The sequence below is a fragment of the Heloderma suspectum genome, chromosome 3, assembly GCF_057233095.1.
Source record: "Heloderma suspectum isolate Gila_16-S chromosome 3, 16-S_ref, whole genome shotgun sequence".
Lineage (NCBI taxonomy): Eukaryota > Metazoa > Chordata > Lepidosauria > Squamata > Helodermatidae > Heloderma > Heloderma suspectum.
The window spans coordinates 136800484-136825000 of NC_139460.1; the positions used below are offsets into that span (position 1 = coordinate 136800484).

Genomic DNA, 24517 nt, shown 5'->3' on the forward strand with positions numbered 1-24517 from the left:
TTAAAAATATATTTTGAGCTAAACATTTCAGCTTCTGCCCTTGTCAGTATCTGTGCTTTTAAATGGATGCCAGGAGTGGCAGTCTGGAATGCCTGAAGATGAAAATTACTTAGGAGAAAAAACAGAGGTAGGACTGGTATAATGCTTATGAATTGTCCTCCAGATTAAGGTCATTTGAGCCTGTAGAGCCAGATGTTTCCCCTTTTGTCAAGTATGTCTGCGTCTTTTCTTTGTTCCATTGGAACCAACTGTAAATCAGAAATTATGTACAGGTGAGTTGAAATGTCTTGCAACAGGCTGCTCCAGTTTTTGGTAAGAATCTCAGATTTCTGGTTATGGAATCTTGTAGTTTTGTCTGTTGTAGTTTTCCCTACATATTTCATAGGACTTTTTTTTAAACATTCAGTTAAATAAACCACATTAGTGGAAGTGCGTGTTACAGATTCTCTAATGCAATAATTTTTTCTAGTAACTGTGCTGCTGAAAGAAGTGGTTTCTTGGAGGTAACTGCAGGTAATGCAACACACTGATTTACATTGATGTGATCCTGGGTTGCAAATATCTTGTTTAAGCACAGCTTTAACTAACAATTTACGCAAATTGGGCTGTTTTCTGAATGTGATGCATGGTGGAGAAGTAATGGCTTCAGTTAAATGAGCACAATAAGATATAATGGCCCTGTTCAGACATCATGCTAAGCCATGATGGTTATGAGTTTTGAGCTAGCCATGTTGGCTTAGTGTGATGTCTGAACAGAAGCCTCTCCCAACCATGGTAGTTTATTAACCATGGTTTAACCATGTTCACTAACCACTTCCTGCAAGATGGTTAGGGCGCAATCCTATCGGGATAGGCGGCCACCTCTGAACTCGGAGGCGACCGCCTATCCAATGCAGGGCAGGAGCAGTGCAGAGGGGATCATCCCCTCCACACTTCAGCCACCCTGCATTGGTGGCTAGACAGCTGATTTCGGCTGTCTAGCTGCAGGAAGTCGGAGCGGGGGGCGGGCACCAGACGATGCATAGGAAACATTGGAATGGCACTTCTGCCCTCCCCACCCCCAGGAATGCCCCAGTTTTGCCACTCCGTACTCTTCTTACGAGCGCAGGGCTGATCCACACTGCCTACAAGTCAGCACGGGAGGGCATGGAGGTCAGTTCTCAGGGAACGAACCTCGGAGTGCGGGCTCCGAGGTCGGTTCCCGGGAACTGACCTATCCTATGGCTGTCTAGCCACTGACTAGCAGCCATAGGATTGCACCCTTAGTGGGCTCAACCATGGCTTAGCGTGATGTCTGAATAGCCTCTGTGGTTAAATTGACAGCTGCTATAGATCCATGGCAAGATCTGCCTAAAAACAAATGACGCAGCTGCCATGAGCCTGCCAATACACTGCCCCCAGCAACAACCCACTGCACACCAACAGAGCAGCAAGCATAGAGCCAGTCCTGTATAACTAACATTATGTTTTGCTGAAGGGGACCATGTTAACGCAGGATGTAGGCCTGCCTTCGTAGTCCAACATATGCTTACACAAAAGCATGAATGAACCTTAGACTTGCTACATCCCATTCTCATATCATGAATCTGTTTCTAGACTGCACAACTACAGACAGTAGGGATAAGATGAAATGCTCAAGCACTCCGCTAATCTTGCACATTCAGAACTAATATGTCACCTCTAAAAGAGCTGGCTAACAATCAGACATTTGTATAAACAGCCAACTAATTAACAGTCAGAAAGCAGTAATCGGAGACCATTTCACCCTGTGTCTTCTCTTTGCCTTAAACAGGGTGATACTTAGGCTGGGAAACTCAGAAATCATTTCCAGGTCAAACAGGCTTTTGAATCTGTCCACAAACTGGTTTTCTTTCTCAAGCCTGAATCGCATGGCCCAGATGATGATGGTGTTTTCCGTACACAAGTGATCAAACGTTAGAAGTAGCTCTTCCAGGTAAGGGTGGTGGTAGACCACATCAGCAGCCAAGATGTAGTCAAACCGGTACAAAGACCTGGGGAAATTCTTCTCCAAGTCAACCCCCCAAAACAGTTCTTTCACCTGGGGTTCATGTATGCATCTCATCTTTGTGTTTCGGCAAACATTGTACTGAAGGTTTCCGAGTAATTCAGGCAGGTCAGTGGCAATCACATGTGCACCTGTGACAGAAGGGGGCACAGAAAGAAAATCCTTCTTGAGGGCAGTTGAAAGAGCAAGTCGCAAACAGCTTTGCAGAAATTCTTTCCGACATAATTAACACACATGATCTACCACTGCCAGAGCCTACCCCTGACAGGTGCAATATTATTCTGTGCTCCCCAGTTCCCCAAGTCATGAAGTCCCAGCGCAACTCTGGTCTCCTTTGGATGAGAAAGAGAGCACTGCAGACTCGCAGCATTTTTGTACTACTTGTATGAGCAGAGGTGGGCGAAAAGTAGATCTCCAGATGTTTTAGATTTCAACTGCCAGCATTCCTGGCCATTGGCCATGCTGGCAGGGGCTTCTGGGAGTTGAAGTCCAAAACATCTGGAGTTCTACTTCTGCCCATCTCTGATGTGGAACATAATCAGAGACAGAGAGACACTTCGACAAGACAGCAGCTTCAGAATTTCACATTAGATTTCCAGAGAGAGGCCTAAAGCCCTGAGGCACCTTCAGCCAACTTGCCACTCTCTTTCTCAGGAGTGGGCAGAAGATAGATTGGGATCTACTGAGAGATCTCCGAGTGATTTGCAGTAGATCAGAAGGATCTGACTCCTAGTTGTTTAACAGGAACAACAAAAAGATTTACCCAATCCCTCTAAATTAGGGTGCTGAAAAGAAATGTGGGGACCTGGGTGAGATCTTCATGACAATGGAATGAGAAGCGTGTTGGAGTATTATCCAGATTTTCATGGAATTGGCTTTGGTCCATCAGAGACACATGAAGCAAGAAAATACGAGTGTACCATACTTTTAAAATCTTCTTTTCATGGGTCACACAACACTTCAAAGGAACATACTTTCAAGTTTGGTGGGTGGAGTAAAACAGAACGTCATCAACCTGGCAGGCGCTGCTCAACCAATGAGACAGGCTTGTTTCCTGCCCCTGTCTAGGCTCCCCCTGCCCTTTTGCATGAAGAAGCCAAAATCCTCAATTCTCCAGTACAGCAACTGATGGCACCCTATGAGAACAGCCCCACACCCCAATTTTGCCCCATTCTAGAAAACTGTCATAGAGTTACTGCTCCCCCCATTTCCTCAATGTGTGCACTTTTCAATGAAAAAGCCCAAATCCCCGATTCTCCAGTGTAGCATCTGAAGGCTCCCCCTGAGAGCATCCCACTCCCCCCACCCCATTTCTCCCCATTCCAGCAAACTGTCACAGAGGTATTGCTTCCACCACCACCCTTCTTCTCTGGGCACTTTCTCCCTGCTTGCGATGACCGGCTCCCGAGACCTCAGCAGATCGGAGAAACGACTTTACATAACATCAAAGAAGCAACTTTACACAATATCCAAGGTGTGGTTTAACACAACAACAGAGAAGCAAATTAATGCAAACATCAGAGAAGTGCATCATCACAGAGGCTAATTACTGGCGAAATGGGAGTGCAGAGAGATTCTGAAGGCTGGAAAGGCTCAGTGAGATCACAGCCAGGTGAATGACACACCCCTGGGCAGGGCTATCATGCTGAAGTAAATGCGGAGGATGGCGCACACAGCACCAGAAGTGCGGAGAACCCAAATTAAAAAAATAAAATGGAGTAAAAGTAGCTCAGAAAATGCCACAAACAACCTCAAAATGCTCCCCATTTGCAGAAAATCCCCCATGAGGGCAGCCCCCAGGAGTAGATTTTTCTGTGGAAAGACTGGGGGCTCAGATCTGATACTGAAAGCAAGCTCTTGGTCAGAGCCATGTGCTCAGAGGCAGGTACCTGTTCTTTAATACTGCTAGCTGCATATCTGCCCTGAGCCACTATTTTGCACCTGACTCCAGTCAATGGAGCTTGAGGCTCTGGTAAAAAAAACACCATGTAAATCCCAGAAGCCAAGAACCCAACTGGGAGGGGGAGCGACACTCTAAGTAAGGGCTCCTCTCCAAGCCACCAATAGTCTACAGGCCAGGGGACAGGGCCAGAGGATGGACCCCAAGCCTCCATTGGCCAGATGGGGAACCACTGTGGGCCGAATTAGGCCCACTGGGCAGTGGTTTCCCATCCCTGTTTTCACCCTTTGTCCTCCACTGCCATCCTAATCTGGATTGGGAGCCCCAGGCCTGCAATTTGCATCAGAAAACTCCCATTTGCTCGGGTAGGAGATTTCTTTCCCCAGTGCAAATTGCAGGTGCATGGGCTGATCTGTATCAGCAATTACACAACAGCAATTTATTTCTTAAATGCCAATCATGCAATTGCTAATTGCATGATTAGCGTCTCATCTAGTTTGGCCCTTAGTATTGCAACAAACTGATTTTGCACCTAGCTGGCATTCCCTCCGCTCTTTGTTTGATGTCTTTGGGGATATCCATATCAGATATGCTATTTGTAAAAGAAAGGACACTTCTTTTAATAACTATTACTCACCAAGGAAGCTGGCTACTATAGAGACCAGACCTGTTCCAGCTCCAATTTCAATGACAGTTTTGTCAACCATGTCATACAATTTCACATTGGTTTCCAAAAAGTGGCACAGAACAAGAGCCTGTGGATGGAAAAGGCAAACAAACCCAACAATACAAGAGCAGATTGACGCAGAAACTGCAGTAATAGCAAAACAACTTTAAAATAAATGTGTTAGCAGTAGCAGCAACAATACCTGTAATCTAATGAGGATGCCCGAGAATGAGTATGATCTACCATTTAAGGGGGAAATTACTGCAGCTTATATGAATAGAAGTACCTTTTGACAGGACAAATATATGAAAAGCCATTCCAGAAGCTTTAGCAGACAGACATGGGAGGAGGAAACAGGGCCATTCTTCCAGCTGCACTGAAAGACTTTATTTTTTTCCCTCTTCCTGCCCTATTCCTTTTTCCTTGTGTGTCATATTTTTTAGATTTGTAAGCTTGTGGGCTGGGCCTGGCTTGTTTCAGGAGACTTTTTGACTGAGGAGAAGGATGCAAAATACTTTTAAAAATACTCCGGAAATTAAAGGAAAATCCAGAAGTTCCTTGTTCTCAAGAACATTTCCTGTAAGCTATTAAACTCTTTCTGCATGTTGGCTTAAGTCTGGCTTCCACAGTGAGTTGCAAGGGAGACCCTGTCTTGTTCTCTGGTCTAGCATAGCCTATATCAATGTCCGCTGAAATGGTGTATTTGGAGAACCTGCCAACTTGGTTACAGGAGCCTTGTCCATCTAGCTGCCAGAAATGAGAGTTAGGATACTGTGGGGACAGGTCTTGTTCCCCAGGCGCCGCCCTCTGGAGGAATCCCCACTGCTATTTATTCATTTATCCCTGACTGGAGGTAACAGTGGGGATGCCAGCAGCTGGGGACCCTGATGGAGCAAGAGACAGAGGCTGCTCTTCCAGGCAATGACCAAGTCCTTTCTTAGGGCCTAAGAGAGATAAATATTTGCCATCTAGCTCCTTTCATCCCAGAATTGTCTGCATCAGCAGCTATTCCATCTAGTCCTTTCAGAGGGACAGGTGAGATACCAAGGCATTTTTCAACTGCGATTTTGCCTCGGACCAACTGCCATTTGGCTCCTCCTCTCCCAAAACTTTCCATGCAGTGGCTATGGTACTTGAATTCTCTTATTTTCCCCTTCCCTCTCTGTCCCTGTCATATCTATTTCACTCAAAAGCCATAATTTTAAGCTGTAAACCACCTTGAGTGCATTGTCAGAAAGGTGGTATATTACTGTAGTAAGTAAATAATGTAAATATCTAGGTCAGCAGGTGGTATTTCCAGATGGGTCCAATATTCTGTTGGTGGTTCCTCTAGCAAAATGTTTAGGAATCATACAACATAAGAAGATCCCTGCTGGTTGCACAGGAAATCCATCAACCCTGCTGGTCCCAAAGTACTGCCAAATCTTGGGACAGTTTCAAAGCATCTTCTCTAAGCCTTTGCCATGTTTCCCTTCCTCCACCTGTTATACAATCTATACTGGGCACGAAATTAGAGGGGGGGGGGGCTGGGGACAGTATATAGTGCCATGGCTTGTCCCCATAGGCGGCCAGGAATTCCAAGCAGGCAAGTGAGCAGGCTGGCTGAGGAGGGACCTAGCACTCCATCCCTCCTCCACCAGCCTGCTTGGTTTCTGTGCCAGATGCAGAGGAAGGAAAGACTCTTCCTCCACAACCAGAAGGGAAATGCAGCAGGCCTGGCAGATGGAAGAGGGATCACTCCATCCCTCCTCCACCAATCCTTGAGAGAAGGCTTCTTCTTTTTTACTGCCCTGTATTCTATGCTGGCCAGGGGGGTTCCCTCCTCCATCACCAGCATGGAATCTCAGGGTTCTAGACTCTTGGCGGACCAGTAAAAAAAAAAAAAAGCAGGCTAGTCACTTTTGTGGGCTGATTTACCAGGCTGACACATAACCACTTCTACTGCTTTGTTTCAGATCACAGAGCCAATAATAGTGTTGGACTACAATACCGAAGGCCAGACCACAGCTCCGTAACTTTCGGTGGCTTCCGCAATCTTTATCTTGTGGCCAGCAAAATGAAATCCTTCCCAGACTTGGTTGGTTATCAGTGACGGAGAGAAACATCTTCCCATGATTTCTGCAACTAGCTGCTCATCTCCATTTTGTCCTGGTAATAAAAACGACACAGAGATTGTACATCTTCATAACAGTGAGAGGTGGCAAAGCTCAGCTAACTAGAGTGCAATGACCTAATCACAACGCCACTAACCTCTATCTGGGCAAGCCACCCCAAGCCATTTGAGTTATGCCACTGCCCACAAATGTTCCCAACAGTGAGTTGTTGAGTGTGATATATGTAGCCAAGAGGAACTGTCATCCATCATACTTAGTATTTATTACGCTGTAAAAGCAGAACATTATTTGTCCTTTCTGCAGCACCAGTGAGACAAAGAGGCCAGTTAGAAAGTCGTAATATTCTTGTAACTGATTTAAACCTCAAGAGTAGAAGACAAGAGGAGTATATTTAAAAGCAGCCAAGGGCTGGGATAGGCCATTTCCTCCTTGTCCTGCATGTTCCCTTTAGCACAAGCAGTGGCTCCATGGTTCCTGCTTGCTACTGCAGGGACCAGTGCTGCTAGCATTAGCCAACCAGCTTGGCAATGGTGGCTCACAATTGGCCTCTTGATCAAAGAAGTGTGCTACCTGTAGGCCTTTAGATTTCAGGGAGAGCTCAGCCCACACACAGTATTTTTCCACAAAGGCAAGGGGTCTCAACCACGTTTGAGCCCCATTGTGTCCTCGGTCATCCACACATGGACAGACCAAATTCATAAATAGAATTGAGAGGAATAATGGATCATAACATAGAACTAAAGTTGAAGATAATATATTATTTTTAAACTAGGAGAGAAAGCAAACCCCTTCCAATTTAGCTGGTCCTATAATACCACTACCATCTCTAGTTCTGATAGAAACAGTGCGACCCGCCACTAGCACAACAGCAACTTGCAGTTCCTAAAACAACCCCCAGAAACTAGTGGAAACCAGTGTTTCCACCTGTTCAGATTGTTTCAGGAACCATTACTTCCTGTTGTGCTGGCAGCGTGTCCTGCTGGCATGCAGGCAGCTTAGGATACTGCCCTAAGACTGCAGTCCTATGCATGCTTACCTATGCACAAAGTGCAAGTCCCACTAAACAGAGCAAGATTTGCTTCCAAGTAAACCAGCATTGGATTGCATAGTAAGTAGCTTAGTAAAGTAACTTCGTTCAGATTCTTCTGCACAAAGGGTGGGACACACATACTTGTTGATGTCCATATTGTCTCACTCTCTACCCGCTAAGAATCCACCTCTTATAGACAAATCATTGGTATATTTTACAAAAGCTTCAAGAGATCTCCAGAGACATGACAAATTAGGCTCTAGTATCCAGAAACTATGAGAAAGAAATGTTTGTCTAAAAGGCACCACAGGAGTCTTCGTTAGCATAGCTGTGCACTTACAAAACAAAAAGGCTACTCTTCTGGAATTCCTTTTAATGTATTTCATTTTTACATATGTATTTCACTGAAGTTAGGCTAAAAGGAAAACAGGCAGCAATTCCTTCTCCTCAAAAAACTAACTTAAAACTGGCTATGCCACTTGTACGTCTTCCCATATAGAACTGGTACCCCATAAATAATCAGGGTCTCACTCAGACCCATGTCTTGCTAAAGGAGTCCACTTAATGAAGAACATAAGAAGAGCTATTTCGATCAGACCAAAGACCTAACTAGTCCAACATTCTGTTCCCATCATGGGAAGTCCATAGCAAGAGATGACTGCAACAGCACCCTCCTGCTTGTGTTTCCCAGCAACTGGTATCAGAGGCACACTGCCTCCGATACTGGAGGTAATATAATATATAGCCATCATGATTTGTAGCCATAACCCCTTTTAAAGCTGTCCAAATTGGTAGCCATCACTATATCTTGTGGTAGCGAACTCTATAGTTTAACTATGTGCTGTGTGAAGCACTTTTTTTATCTGTTCTGAACCTCCCACCATTGAACTTTGTGAGATGACCCCAGTTTCTAGTATGACGACAGAGGGAGACAGACTTCTCCTTATCTACTTTCTCCACACCATGCATAATTTTATACACACACACCTCTCTCTCTCTCTCTTTCTCTCACACACACACACACTTGCTTTTTTTTTTCCTAAGCTAAAGAACTCCAGACACAGCCTACAGAATCATATCTTTCTTCACAGAGAAGTTGCTCCAGCCCCTTAATCATTTTGGTTGCCCTGTTCTGCACCTTTTTCAAGCTCTACAATATCCTTTTGAGGTGCAGCATCCAGAACTGTAGCCAGAATTCCACCAGAGATTTGTATAAAGGCATTAAGATATTGGCAGTTTTAATTCTGATTCCTTTCCAATTATCCCCAACATGGAAATTGCCTTTCTCACAGCAGCTGCACACTGGATCGACTTTTCATTTACCTATCCTAATTTCAGATCATTTATGGACAAGTTAAAAGGCACCAGTCCTCCCAACAGAGATCCTTGAGCAACCCCCCGGTTTACATCTCTCCATTTAAAAAACTGACCATTCATTCCTGCTCTTCTCCAAATGATCTGCCAGAGCATACAAACAATCTCACTTAGGAGCGAAAAATACCACCTAGATTAGTTAAGTTGCTGAAGAAACTATGATTGTATATCATCGCAAAGTACTGACAAGGTGACTTTACCTCCAATTGTAAGGAGACAGTGGAGATCGAGATGACAGGGATTACAGTCAGGAATCCAGCAATGCCCTCAAGTGTCCTACTGACGTGCTCTGAAGCAGTTCCAGTTGGCACAACTACCGACACCCTAGACTGTGGCAACATGGTGATGCAGCACATGCCCTGAGGAGGCTTGGCTCTTTGCCAGCACAATCTTTCTCTGACACAGAAGTGATATAAAACTCTCAACTCGACCAAGACAGCACTGAAAGCTGGTGAAAACAGACCTATAGGGAGGCCTGGCAAATGAATTCCTAAACGTTCTTCAGGACACAATGGGGGCCCTGTAGAACCATGAAATAGGCCCACAGTGCAGAAACTACTTTGGGGGAGAAACCCCAGCAGAGTGAAGAGGAGGAGCAAGTCCAGTGGGGTCTTGTCAGTGGGACCCTGATGGAGTGTGGGCCCTGGGCAGATGCCTAGCCATGCCTACCTTTGATGACAGCCCTGGGCACCAAGTTGGGGAAGGCTGGAGGAGACAATACTTGTCTAGATGGACTGGCCTGGTATAAGGCCACTTTCTATGTTTCTAGGGCAAGCAGGAGGCTCAAAACCCACCTCCTAGCATTAGAGCCACGTGCAGTTCAGTGCCTTAGCCTGCTGTTTAGAGGGCATAATGTGGGGTTTACTGTGGAGTATATCTGCTAGTCTGGACTGACTGTACCATTGTGAAACCTCCGGATCAAGATGTCCTGCCCAGGGCTCCTCCACCACCCCTGCTGCTTCTCCTCTGCAAATTACATCCCCACTTGCGCTGCCTTGTAACAAGCAGGCAACAATACGGTTCCCATACCCTGAGTTCCACCCAGAGTAATTCCTTTGGCACAACATGTCTGGTGGTTGCAGCAGCCTTTGTGGGTTCAAGGGATTTTGACCCCATATCTATTCATTTCCATGTGGAGGTTGCTCTCTATGAGTAACCAGCAAGTCTAGCCACATTGGCTCCCATCTCTCAGGTCCCAGGCGGAACGTCAGGCTCCATCGTGGGAGGCATATGCAGCTGGATCCAAAAGGCTGCATTCCTTCTCCATTGCCAGTTGACTCCAATGATTCCAAAGCTCTTGCCGGTCTGAGTGAGGCTCCTCTTTCGGTAGCAAACATCCCAGCCTTCTCAACTCATGTCAATGGGCTCCACCACACCAGGCTGTTTATTCCACAGTTTACTAGGGCTTCTACTTCTGGATTCTATGTGGGATTAAAGATCAGCTCCTTACACAGGCTGACAGGGGCTGCAGGTTCTCCGCAGTCTCTGGGATAGAGAGCGAGAAAGCAAGCCGTGAATCAGTGGGTCTCCCAATGGATCCAAGTCTCTCTCTCTCTCTCCCTCTGCAAATCAACGCAGTGCTTCCACAAGTTGCTGTCAGCTGTTTAAATGGGGGCCGCCGTCGTCTTCTTCTTCCTCCCCCCTGCCAGCTCTGCACTCACTTTGAGCCTCTCCTAGCCTGGCCAAGAAAACTCTCCTCCCAGCCCTGGTCAACAGGCAGATACGCTGGAGGAGGGATGGGGGTGGGGAGGGCAGTTGTGATTTTCCTGCTCCACCCCAATCAGTATGCTTCACTTCTTCCTAGGCTGTGATTATAGTGGAACTGCTCAACTAAACACGGCCATTAAAGTGATCTTTTAAAAAGTAGGATAAAGTTCAAAAGCCAGTAGATGTGCCCTGGTGGTTCATAACTTTGGTAAACACAAACTTTGGTAAACACAAACCCACAAACTTTCGTGAATGACCAATCACGAGCGTGCAATAAAGCCTTGTGTAGAAAAGCTAAATGACTCAAGGCCAAACTAGAAGCAATGCAGGAGATTATTTTGCTGTTCTTGTTTTAATTAAATGTTTTCAAAACGTTAAAAATAAATCAGGAATCCAATTTGGATAGGAGCCATGATGCTGTGGGAGAAGGATTAACTCTTTCCCTGCACTACTCCCCCGCCCCTCATTTAAAAACAATCCCAGAGTTGTTAATTTCCTAACTGGCAGTAACTTTCTTTTCCTGATCCATCATAGCATAGGGGGAGAGAGAGAGAGAGAGAGAGAGAGTGAGTGAGTTTCTTTTGCCTTGTGTGTTTTACCTTCACAGCCAACACCGCCCTCAGGAGTCAAGGGGGCCTGAACAAAAATGTTTCAAGTCCCACCCCTGTCACCCCAGTTGCCCACAGAAACATTTTTGGTCACTCTGCCAAGGGCAGTCCTCTCATCAGTGTAACCATAAGAGACCTGTCCCATGGAGGCCTTGCAAGGATTAATGTTAGAATTCTCTAAGGCTGCAATCTTATACACCCTTTACCTGTGAGTAAATCCCATTGAACTCAGCAGAAGGTGCTTCTGAGTAGGCACATATAAGATGGCACTGTCAATGGTGGTGTAACATAAAGCAAGTTCAAGTCTTGGAAGAGGTCAGCTGAAGACTTCACCCTGGCATAGATATGGCTTATGTACACATGATTATATATACAACATGAAACCATCAACTAACAGATTAGGGGGGTAAGAATTGTGCATATTCTATTCCACCCTATTGGACCCTTACTAAAGTCCCATACATTGATGTGCCATCTTATTTAGACAGCTCACCCAAGCATATTCTTGAAATGGCTGAAGGTCCACCCTTCTACACTTTCTTGTTTCTATTTTAAGGAAACCGAAACCTGTTAATGCTGAGTTCACTTTAACTGCATCATCCTTTAGTGCGGTTCTTGCTCCTTTCTTATGTAAGATTCCCCCCTCCCTTCCTAGAAATGTATCTGGGAAGCTGCATCCATTCATGTCTTCTCCATAAAGATATTCGATTATGGGGATTTCAATATGTGAAAACATCTCTTTAAAGCTGAAGGCACTGGCTCTCTTCAAACCTGGCATTTTATCCCACTACAAACAGGTCCTTTTGATTCCAGATCCTTTCCAGGTTTTACACTGGCCTGTGTACAGGCATCTCTCATAGCTGTCCCTCCGCTCTGTACCTCTTCATTGCTAGCGGGAGCTGCACGGAACAATCAGGACAGAAGGGGGCTGCCGGCTCCATGCCCCCTCCCCTCCCCTGATCATTGGTTCCTGTAACATGATTGATGGCTCCGCCCATCCTTCCACTCCTCTACAGCAGGACGGAAGTCGGAAGCTCATCTAGGGGTCTAGATAGTGAGCTGTGGGAGCTGGTCCCCCCCTTCCGCCGAAGGAAAAATTATATCCAGCCAGGATCCTCAAGGGTTGAGGATCTGAGCTGCCCTTTTGACAGAGTCTTTCTTTCAGGATCACATGAACATGCTTCACTGTTTCAGCTGAAATATGCTCTTACCTAATATTTCTTCATAACTTGTAGAGCTTTTCTACATGAGGCATTTATCTTGCGCTCATGATTCCTTACTCATGGTTGTTTACGGGTCCTTTAGACGTTGTGAGCCTCCAGTTTTGTTTCTGTTTTTTCACAGCACTTTCCTGGGTTTTTTTAGAACAGGGAAAATGGGGTATTATTTCTGAAGCACTGTTTGTACTTGTGTATATTTCTGCTTTTCCACTATAGTACAGCTCCACCTAGACATTATGTAGCAGAAAAACAGGAAAGGAAAAGCATTGTGTAGAGCTCAGATCTCAATTCTGCAACAGAACTGAAAGCAGATACAGCGATTAACAGGTTCTTGTAGAAAAGCTCAAAGATTCTCAGGGTCAAACTATATGTTATGTTAGTTGTGTAACAGGTAGCTGAGCCTATTTTTTTACTTTAGAGTAAGTGCATGCTGCCATCATTCAGATTGAGACTGAGGTGCATGGGGAGGGGGGATTAAACCTCCCTCCACCCATTCGCTTCCTGAAATTCCACCTCTACCCCCACCCCACACACAGGGCTTTAAAAAAGGAAAACACTGAAGTCAACTGAGACTCCATTGAACTCCATTTCAACGCCATTGAATTCAATGGAGGCTTTTTTGTTTTTTAAAGCCCATGTTTAGTGGGGAGGGATTTGGGGAAGCAAACGAGAGGGGGGTGGTTTAATCCTCCCCTCCCGAGGTACGCTGCTCTGGATCCAAATCAGGGCCACATGCATTTAGTCTAAAGTAAAAAAGAATAGGCTCACCTACACATTACGCAATTACCGTAACGTGTAATTTCACCTTTAGTCAGTGAAATGCACATCTTCTGATCTCCCCCACCATACAACTGTTCCCACCACCCCTTGAAGCCTTAATTCTGGCTGCACTGCTATTTCATCCCTTCATTTATTTTTCCTTCCCTGTCTTCTCATGTCTAAGAAGAGCATGGTGCAGTGGGCATGAAGTTTCAGGCTAAAAAAATTTTTAAAGGAGGAAAAGGTTTTTGGAATCAATGGAGGCGTTTCCTCCCTTTTTTAACCTCCACTGGAGTGGGTGAGTGGGATTTTGGGGGGTCAGATGGTGGGGGAGAAGGTTTAATAAGGTTTAATTAGGGAGGTTTAATAAGGTGGTCCTTATCCAAATCAGAACCATGCACAGTTACTCTCGAGTAAAATAAAAGATTGTTCTCAGCTACACGATTAATGCAATGTGTAGTTTGACCCTCACACCTGCATTCTAAGAGTAATATAAATGCAGAGAGTTTCAAAACATGCCCTTTCTGAACATAACTCTCTGTCTCTCTTCAAAGGGTCACTGCTTCACTTTTTCTTGACTACAGCAGTTGTGCTGTTCTTCTCCTACAGGATAAGGCAACTATTTGCGGTGGCATGGGAACTACATTTCTGTTCTGAAAATACTACCCACTTCCTCCAGGCTATTTATCAGTTGGTAATTATTTATAACCAGATAGGGAGCTCTGAGAAGCTGAAAGAAAACAGGCAGCAGCTCAGACTGATCTGACTGAAGCACTAGCATTACTAGGTTAACCTGCAATTGCAAGTGAACTTTTCTAGATGAGGCTGTTTAACCTGCTGTTTCTGCTCCTCGATTTGTTGCAGAATTAAGATCCAAGCTCTACATGGATTATTTTCCTTTCCTGCCTTTCTGTACTTTCCATTACATAACCTCTAGGTGGTGCTGTGCTATAGTGGAATGCAGGACAACACTAATGGGAACTAGCACTTTGTTTCGCTTTCACAAAAAGTACTGGATGTTCCTTGATCCATACAACTCTATGAAATAGCTTTTCAAAATTGGAACCAAAACTGGATGGTGACAATGTCATCTCAAGCACCCATAAACAACTATGAGTGAGTAATGATGGGCATACAATAAAAGCCTCATCTGGAAAAGATCAGCTCTTAAGGGCTCCTTATTGAAGGCTGATGGATCTTAAAAATAACTCTGCATGAATAAATTATCAAGCCAGGCAAATAATCCCCCAAATACACACATTGCTTGCTCTCTCTTTCTCTCTTACACACACATACACATAATTTGGGGGGGCACTGCACAAACTTTTAATACAGACAGCCTCCCTCCTATACCACAATCCACTCCCATACATATAAACTCAAGAATCATGAAAAATAAGTTTTTATTTTATTCCTTAAATTATATTATATTTTCTATCTTTTTGAAATTACACCATGGCCCACACTGGGGCTTTTATACCATGCCCAACCACCACCACCACCTCACCTCCACACGCACATACACTTTTTTGTTTACATAAAACATCCAACCAGAAGAATAGTCGTACAAAGATTGTTAACTATTTTGTAACTTTTTGGTTGGTCCTAATGAAGGCATCATCCTGTCAATGTTGCGGGGGGGTATTCTAATGGGCCAATTGGACTGCAAACACATTCACCACTTTAAATTTTTTTTCTAGTCTTTTTAATTTCAAAATGATTAATTATCTCCCCCTATTGCCAAGGCAAACCATTCAACATCACAGTAATTCAAGTCTATGCCCCAACCACTGAGGCCGAAGAAGCTGAGGTTGATCGGTTCTATGAAGACCTACAACACCTTCTAGAACTAACACCAAAAATAGATGTCCTCTTCATCATAGGCGATTGGAATGCTAAAGTAGGAAGTCAAGAAATCACCGGGATAACAGGCAAGCATGGCCTTGGTGTACAAAATGAAGCAGGACAAAGGCTAATTGAGTTTTGCCAAGAGAACACGCTGCTCATAGCAAACACTCTTTTCCAACAGCACAAGAGGCAACTCTACACATGGATATCACCAGATGGTCAATTTCGAAATCAGATTGATTATGTCCTTTGCAGCCAAAGATGGAGAAGCTCTATACAGGCAGTAAAAACAAGACCTGGAGCTGACCGTGGCTCAGATCATGAGCTGCTTCTTGCAAAATTTCAGCTTAAATTGAAGAACGTAGGGAAAACCACTAAACCATTCAGGTATGACCTAAATCATATCCCTGATGAATACAGTGGAGGTGACGAATAGATTTAAGGGATTAGACCTGATAGAGTACCTGAGGAACTATGGACGGAGGTCCGTAACATTGTTCAGGAGGCAGCAACTCAATCCATCCCAAAGAAAAAGAAATGCAAGAAAGCAAAGGGGCTGTCTGATGAGGCTTTACAAGTAGCTGAGGAAAGAAGGGAAGCAAAAAGCAAGGGAGAAAGGGGAAGATATACCCAACTGAATGCAGATTTCCAGAGAATAGCAAGGAGAGACAAGAAGGCCTTCTTAAATGAACAATGCAAAGAAATCGAGGAAAACAACAAGAAAAATCAGAGATCTCAAGGGAACGTTTTGTGCAAAGACGGGCATGATAGAGGACAAAGAAGGCGGGGACCTAACAGAAGCAGATGAGATTAAGAAGAGGTGGAAAGAATACATAGAAGAACTATACAGGAAAGATCGGAATGTCCCTGATAGCCATAACAGTGTGGTCACTGAACTTGAGCCGGACATCCTCGAGAGTGAAGTCAAGTGGGCCTTAGGAAGCATTAGTAACAACAAAGCTAGCGGAGATGACAGTATTCCAGCTGAGCTATTTTAGATCCTAAAAGATGATGCTGTTAAAGTGCTGCACTCAATATGCCAACACATTTGGAACACTCAACAGTGGCCACAAGACTGGAAAGGGTCAGTTTACATTCCAATTCCAAAGAAGGGCAATGCCAAAGAGTGTTCAAACTACCATACAATTGCACTCATTTCACATGCCAGCAAGGTGATGCTCAAAATCCTACAAGCTAGGCTTCAGCAGTATGCGAACCAAGAACTACCGGAAGTACAAGCTGGGTTCCGAAGAGGCAGAGGAACTAGAGATCAAATCGCCAACATTCGCTGGATCATGGAGAAAGCAAGAGAATTCCAGAAAAACATCTATTTCTGCTTCATTGACTATGCTAAAGCCTTTGATTGTGTGGATCACAACAAACTGTGGCAAATTCTTAAAGAGATGGGAGTACCAGACCATCTTACCTGTCTCCTGAGAAACCTGTATGAGGGTCAAGAAGCAACAGTAAGAACCAGACATGGAACAACTGAGTGGTTCAAAATTGGGAAAGGAGTACGACAAGGCTGTATATTGTCGCCCTGCTTATTTAATTTATATGCAGAGTACATCATGCGAAACGCCGGGTTGGATGAATCACAGGTCGGAATTAAGATTGCTGAGAGAATTATCAGCAACCTCAGATACACAGACGATACTACCCTAATGGCAGAAAGCGAAGAGGATCTAAAGAGCCTCTTGTTGAGGGTGAAAGTGGAGAGTGCAAAAGCTGGCTTGAAACTCAACATTAACAAAACTAAGATCATGGCATCTGGCCCCATCACTTCCTGGCATATAGAAGGGGAAGAAATGGAAGCAGTGACAGATTTTATTTTCTTGGGCTCCAAGATCACCGCAGACGGTGACTGTAGCCATGAAATTAAAAGACGCTTGCTCTTTGGGAGGAAAGCTATGGCAAACCTAGACAGCATAGTAAGAAGCAGAGACATCACCTTGCTGACAAAGGTCCGCATAATCAAAGCTATGGTTTTCCCAGTAGCAACATATGGCTGTGAGAGCTGGACTATAAGGAAGGCTGAGCGCCGAAGAATTGATGTGTTCGAACTGTGGTGCTGGAGAAGACTCTTACAAGTCCCCTGGACTGCAAGTAGGTCAAATCAGTCCATCCTAAAGGAAATCAACCCTGAGTGCTCATTGGAAGGACACATACTGAAGCTGAAGCTCAAATATTTTGGCCACCAAATGCGAAGAGAAAACTCCCTGGAAAAGACCCTGATGCTGGGAAAGACTGAAGGCAAAAGGAGAAGGGGACGGCAGAGGATAAGATGGCTAGATAGCATCACCGATGCAATGAATATGAACTTGAGCACACTCTGGGAGAGAGCGGAGGACAGGAAAGCCTGGCGTGCTATGGTCCATGGGGTCACGAAGAGTCGGACACGACTTAATGACTGAACAGCAACAGCAATTGCCAGACATGGCAGTATGAGGTGTGGGCTGTGAGTGTGAACGTGACATTCACTTGTATATATTTTGTGCCTGCAGATCCTACCAACAACATTGGCCCCACTGTCCCTAGGATCAATGTTCTTGATTGTTATGGTGATTTATCCCTCCTACCAGCTACCTCTCTGTCCTGTCTAGGCAGAAAGAACTCGGGGATGAGTTGTTCTTGAGAAAGCATGTTAATTTGGGAGCCACAAATCTCTATCTTTCAGTCATCAAGTCCTTGGGGGTATCTCCACCAGCGATTTACTCCGAGCTCACTGCATGTTGAGGTCGTTAGAGTTAGATGATGTCGTGGCCATCTAGCAGCCACCCCGGAGCTTATCATGGAAAAATTGGATTTCCTGAGACTGCTTAAAGTCCAATTATTTTCCTTAAGTTGGGTTCTCCACAGTATACTTGTTGTGTGTCCCAACCCCCACATTTACCTTGTGTATGCTAGCCCTGCCCAGAGGTGTGCCTTTCACTCTGATCCCGGTCAAGGGGTGTTTCCTGTCCCTGTGTTTCCCAGAACAAACCAATTAGTGTCTACTCAGAAGTAACTCCCATTGTGCTCAATGAGGCTTGTCCCCTGAATGCCCACATCAGAATTTACAGGGATCCCCCTCAATTAAAATGGCACAGTTTAAAGCACAAATTCCCCAAGTGCTCTAAAGCACTATCTTGAGGCTCTGATTCTCCGTTGTTTGGTTTATTGCCTTAGGAAGTAACTACTTCACACCGTCATAATAGAGATCCTGCACAGCATCGGGTTAGAAAGGGGGCTGATTTCCCATCCCTGTGTTCTCCCCCCGCCCACCTCTTTCCGAGCACAAACATATGTGTGTCTACTTGGAAACTCCCATTGTGCTCAATGAGGCTTGCTGCTGAAATGCAGGTGCATCTGGACTTTTAGGGGAAAGGAGAAAGGGGGAGGGGGGAAGCCTCTCTTACTGGTTGAGCAGCCCCTGCCAGTCAGATGACGTTCACTCCAACCCCCACCAGGAAGTATATTCTGTGAAGCGATTTTTACTGGTGCAGAGCACTCGCTCGCGGAGCCCTGCATGGACCAAAGTGCAGCAAAGCTGATTCCTTTTAAAAAATCCTGTACTATTCCATTCACTTCTCCTTCCATTGTTGTGGAAACACACACACACACACACACACCTTGTTTAACTACACAAGCACTTTCTGTTATAGAGAAGGGTCTGGCCCAGAAACTCACTGTTCAGAATGCTGCTTGCTTGCTCTAACACTGCTGCTGATTGGCTCTGGCAAACCTAACAATCTCTGGACAATCGTTGCACAGATGCAAGGAAATAAGTTTCCATAAATATCCTCAGCCCCCCTGCCCCCAATGCTTGGGCCATATATCTATGTATCTATAACGACAGAAAAATCCACACATGCTGCTTTACACATTGAATATTTTAGGTGAACACCTAACATATTTAAGTGTACGCTTAATGTTAGGTGTGAATGTGATTACTGTGTGTTTCCACAGAAGAGTATTACACAGTCTGTATACTCATCAAAGTTAAGTATACACTTGATAGCAGGCCTAGGTTTGCTGCTATGTAATGTATGAAACAGCCCTTAAAAGGCACATAATTGTCCCACTCTGGACATGCAGTATGAAAGAGATACTCTTTACTTCATAAATACACAACCTTGGAGGAACTCTGAGGTTTGCAAAAGTACAAGAATACCTGGGGGGGGGGGGGACCTAGGCAGGGAGGTAACCCCAAACCGCCCAATGAGATTCTCACTGGCCACTGACTGTATGGAGAAAGGAAAACCATCCTGAACAGGGATGCAAAACTGCAGTGTTTTGTTGTTCATACTAGTGGCTAATACATCAACAGTCAGAAAAATTGAGGCATGTTTTCCCAGCAAACCAGCAGGACAAAACCAGGAAACGGCAATGGGGAGAGAATATTTACCTTCTTTGCATTCTGGCTTTCTAGATAATTCCTTTGATACAAGGTGTTCGTGCTGCAATGATTGTGAATCCATTTCACACAATGCACTGGACTGATAAGATTAGAAATGAAATGCTAGAAATGAAAACAGAAATACCTAGATAGCAACACAAGGAGGAATTATACACACAGCCAAGTTTGACTGTAGTAAGGAATGAGAACTTGGGGCACTTTTCCTCATGCCTTTGCTTTCAGATAAATGAATAAATAAGAGGACTGACGAATCTACTATACTAATCATCAACCAATAATAATCTAATGCACCGATTGTTGGTAGGCTGTGGTAGCAATGGGCAAGTCTAAAATACTAGTTAGGTCAGGCTGAGGTGTGTCAGAGCCATAAGCAAGAACACTTGGCCCCTATGGCAGAATGGATGAAGTGCCTCCGTGACACTGTGAGCTCCATGCGGCTTTTCATGGTGTTCTCAGAGTCTCAGAAGAAGGCCCTGTACCACCAGTTGTCCCCACAAAGAAATTCATTGGAGAGATTTCTGTTGTATTTAATATAATTCATATGTGAATGCATATTTCCCCACTTTTTCACCATATGAATGCTGATACAGCCACTCTTGAGCGACTGCCAGCATTCCCAAGTGTCTCTCTTTGGGACTGCCAACACTAGCATGACAACGTCAACATCTGTTTCTCAACAATGACTGTAACATATAACATGTTCACAGTAGTTAGAGCAGCCAAGTTCGACCCCCAGAGTTATTAACCCTTATTAAGGGTTGCTTACCCCACCAAGGCAACAAAGCAGTTTCTGACGGTTATAAAATATATTACAATGCATAGCGGGGGGGGGGGGGGCTTTGCCATTGCCAAATGCACAGATAAACACACCTGCATAGCAATAGTTGTCATGGAACAGCAATGGTAGTAAATAGTCCCACAACAGAGATTCATTTCTTCCGGGTGTTATACATACTTGGAATTCCAGTGCCATTCTATTGGAAGTGGGGTGTCATTGAGTTGTGTCCAATGTTAGACTAACGTAAGTCCCATTCATTTCAATGGGTCCGCTCTAAGTGGGACTAACACTGGATCTGAGCCATTGCTCTGAGAGTGCTTACACAACCAACAAGAAACACAAACAAAATAGCTGTCTGTATACAGAATATAAACATAGACTTTGTAAATTGGGCAATATAATCCTAGGCATATTTACTCTGAAGTAAGCTCCACTGTGTTCAATGTGGCTTTCTCTCAGTTCATAGGATAATATATTAGCTTTGTAGAGGCAGAGGAAAAGGGATCACCAGAGGATCTTGCTGCAGTTTGAGTGACAGCACCATTTAGCCACTCGCTCTGAATCTGGCCTTGCAACAAATGTTATTCTAAAGGTCATCCTCACAGGACATTGTTTGTTGTAATCTGGAACAGCCTACCCACCTCAGAAATGTTAGCTTGTCACCCTGCTAATTAGATTTGTATATGTTTTGACCAAGGCTGAAACACTTCTGACAGGAACAGTTCCCTATCTAAACATACACTATATCCTATGAAAGCTTTAGTGGCATTAATCTTAAAAATCCTGTGATGACTAGACTGTCTTTTTTAAAAGAAATCTCCTGCAAGGCATTCAGCAACATACCTATTTGTTGTTGTTGCAGGTTTCCAGAAAAGTGAAGGCAAAAATGTACATCTGCAGATTCTTTCTCCTCAGTTCTGGTTAGTTCATGAACAGCCCTAGAAAGAACTGGCAACAAAGTCTGAGCAGCACCCCACAGTACTAGGAACTAATAAACCCTGACAGCTGTGAGTGGACCAAGTGGGCACAGCCCTTGCATGTCACTGGTAAAAGCAAAGCTCAGCATACTTGCTTAGGAGGGAGGGGGGATGCTTTCTAAAAGAGACAGAGAGATCTAGCATCATACCAGGCACACTCATCACTACCCAGCCTCGGATAAGGGAAAGGAGGCTGCAATCTTATATCCACTTAGCTGGGAGTAAGACCCATTAAGTTCAATGGGACTTCTTTCTGAGTAGACATATATAGCATTGTGCTGTACAGCGTGTCGAGTGGATGTGGAATGGAAACATATTCACTGCATTCGGTAGGAATGCTCCTGTCTCTTAGGAGAGAGAGGTAAAATGGAGGAGGAGGAGGATTATGTACACTGCCTTGGGTTCATTAAGAAGGAAAAAAAGTGGGATATAAACTAAATAAATAAATAAATAAATAAATACCCAGTTCTACAGATTTGCAGCATGATTCAGCTTGAACTGGGGGAAACCAAGCTGTGCAGATCCAGCTGCAATGTCAGCAACCCAGAGGGACACATGCAAGACAGCTCCCTCCAAGCTGTTGTCCAAGTCAGAGCCAGCATCAAGAGTAGGCATAGTTGAGCACTAGTCCAGGGCCCAGACCCCAGCAGGAGCCCCCTGACAAGAACCTGCTGGAGTTGCTCCTCCTCTTCACCATTGCAATCTGCTTGTTCACCTGCCTTTCCCTCTGTGGGTGAGTGGGGGGGGGAGGAACAGATGCCGCTGCCTCCTTGCTCACTGGCTCTCTGCCTGCCAAGCAAGCAAACCATGGCAGTGAATAGAAAGAGGAGGAGGAGCAACAGCAGGTGGTGACAACAGAGGTGAGAAGGCAGGCTCACTGAGGGAGGGGGCCATGGAGGGTGTCTTGCCCAAGGGCTCCCTCAAAAATCAGGATTCAGCACTGGTACAAGTGTTTTAAAACTCTTTGCAGTTGCTTTATTGTAATAAGGGAGTGGATGAATCTATAAATGGCTAAATGCAGATGTGCAGCTTATTCTTTTCTTAAAAGGCAAATAGCCCATTGAACAGAGGCACAAGAAGAGCCAAGATAGACGGCGGAATCTTGTCATTCATCTTGCTGTCACCATGGATGTCAGTTGTGCAAATGGAGAGGTGGAGCGACCACACTTGGTGACTGCTGTTTAAATGCTATGGATTTTGCCTGGGTGCAGGTAAAGAAATTACAAGGGGACACAAGTCACAAGGCATACGTCATCAGCAGCTCCACTGCTAAGAATATGCATACCGGTCCATACATGGGGGTGGGGTGGAGGGGGAAAGCAACCTTTCCTTCCCTTTCCACTGCTTCCCATACATGGAGGTCTTGCTGCCTGCCTGCCTGCCCCATGGAGCCAGTCAGCAGAAGTGCTTAGCAGGTGGATTTCTTACTGCTACCAGGTTGCTGCTGCTCCTTGGCATATTCTAGAACAGCCTTCCCCAGTCTGGTTCCCTCCACATCTTTTGGCCTATAACTCCCATCAGCCCCAGCCAGCATGTTCAACAGTGAGGAATGCAGGCAGTTAAAATCCAAAATATCTGGAGAGCACCAGATGGGGGAAAGCTGGCCCAGGGCACCATGACTCCTAAGCCTAACCCACACACCAACATAAGAATGTAAGAAGAGTCATGCTGGACCAGACCAAGGATCCATCTCATCCAGCAGTCTGTTCATGCAGTGGCCAACCAGTTGCCTACAGGAAACCCACATGCAGGACATGAGTGCAACATCACCCTCTCGGTCATGTTCCCCAGTAACTGGTGTACATAGACATACTGCCCCTGATACTTGAGGAAACATGTAGCCATCAGGACTAGTAGCCATTGATAGCCTTATCCTCCAGGAATTTGTCTGAGTGATCTAGAAAGTTACCATGGTCAATGGTACTGAAAACCACTATGGGGCCCAGAGGAAACAACAGGGTTTATTTATTTATTTAATATTTATGAATTGTTTACATTAAAAGGAATTTCTAAGCACTGTACAAAACAGTACAGTGTAAGTTCATAGTACAATACTGTATTTTATTACTATATTCTGAAGTCAAGATTACCTTTCTGGAAATGCTTGTTGGAACAAGTACATTTTCAGTAGGTACCAGAAACCCAGAAGGGTCAATGCCTTTCTAATTTGTACCAGTAGAGAGTTTCAGAGAGTGAGTGTTGTGATACTAAAGGTTCTATTCTAAGCCATCATGGACTGAACCTCCAAAATCATAGGCACCACCAGAATGGTATCTCTCCTGATGAGCACAGCAACACACAGGTAGGTAGGGAGTCAGGTATCCTGGTCCTGAATTGTTTAGGGCTTTCTAAGCAAGTACCAACACCATAAACCTTGCTCAGTAGCATATAGGCTGCCAGAGCAGTTCTCTTGGGTTGCACTCCCCCCATCCATTCCTCTCATAAGTCATCAACCAGGGCGACCAAGGCTGTTTCAGTCCTATAACCAGGTCTGAAACGTGACTGTAATAGATCTAAAGCATCAGGACCATCCAACACCGCCAGGAGTTGAGAGGCCAACAGAGGCTCCAGCACCTTACCAGGAATGGCAGATTGGACACTGGCCACCACTTATCTGAATAGGATCTGAACCAAACTTCTTCAATAGGGGCCTTATCACTGCTTCCTTCAATGCTACAAGAACCTCACCATCCCTCAGACATTGGCCACCTCCAAGGTCCAAAGACCCATCCCAGCTCTGGCTGATTTCACAAATCAGGATGGGCAAGGATCTAAAGAGCAAGTAGTGGACTTCAGTCCTCCAAAGTCTGTCCATGTCCTTTTTCAGTTTTAACAAAAACTATTAATGCTTTGGCTATTGCTAGCACAAGCCAAGATGCATGTAGACAGAGTGAGGCTCTCCCATCTCTGCAGAAGAATCCAAATAACACTAAGTTTAGGGTAGCCATTTGTCCAATTTTACAGAGCGCAGTCCTGTATTTGAAGGCATCCTCTGTTTGAAGGGTTGTCCCGTTCAAGTCCCATTTTCAAGATGAAGAATCTTAGGAAGGGAAAGTAGGGCCCTTGAAGGTGCCCGTCAGCAGACTGAGCAGGCACATCGTTCACCTGGA

At 44.9% G+C, this 24517-nt stretch overlaps 1 protein-coding gene across 3 annotated transcripts in view; it reads right to left on the minus strand.

Moving 5' to 3' along the window:
- The window catches only part of LOC146350277 (methyltransferase-like protein 21E), a 26651-nt gene continuing 2134 nt past the window's right edge, over positions 1–24517 (minus strand). The window contains exons 1-6 of one of the 3 annotated variants that reach the window (XM_084841799.1): positions 21870–22112; positions 21274–21378; positions 19641–19754; positions 6584–6741; positions 4564–4681; positions 1–2157 (exon numbers count right to left, since the gene is read on the minus strand). In XM_084841799.1, the coding sequence (XP_084697925.1) occupies positions 1736–2157; positions 4564–4681; positions 6584–6741; positions 19641–19713 (771 nt within the window). In that variant the 5' untranslated portion in view covers positions 19714–19754; positions 21274–21378; positions 21870–22112 and the 3' untranslated portion in view covers positions 1–1735. Of the gene's footprint in view, positions 2158–4563; positions 4682–6583; positions 6742–9311; positions 9403–19640; positions 19755–21273; positions 21379–21869; positions 22113–24517 lie in introns of those variants that run through there. The other 2 variants (XM_084841801.1, XM_084841800.1) reach the window with 2 other exon arrangements.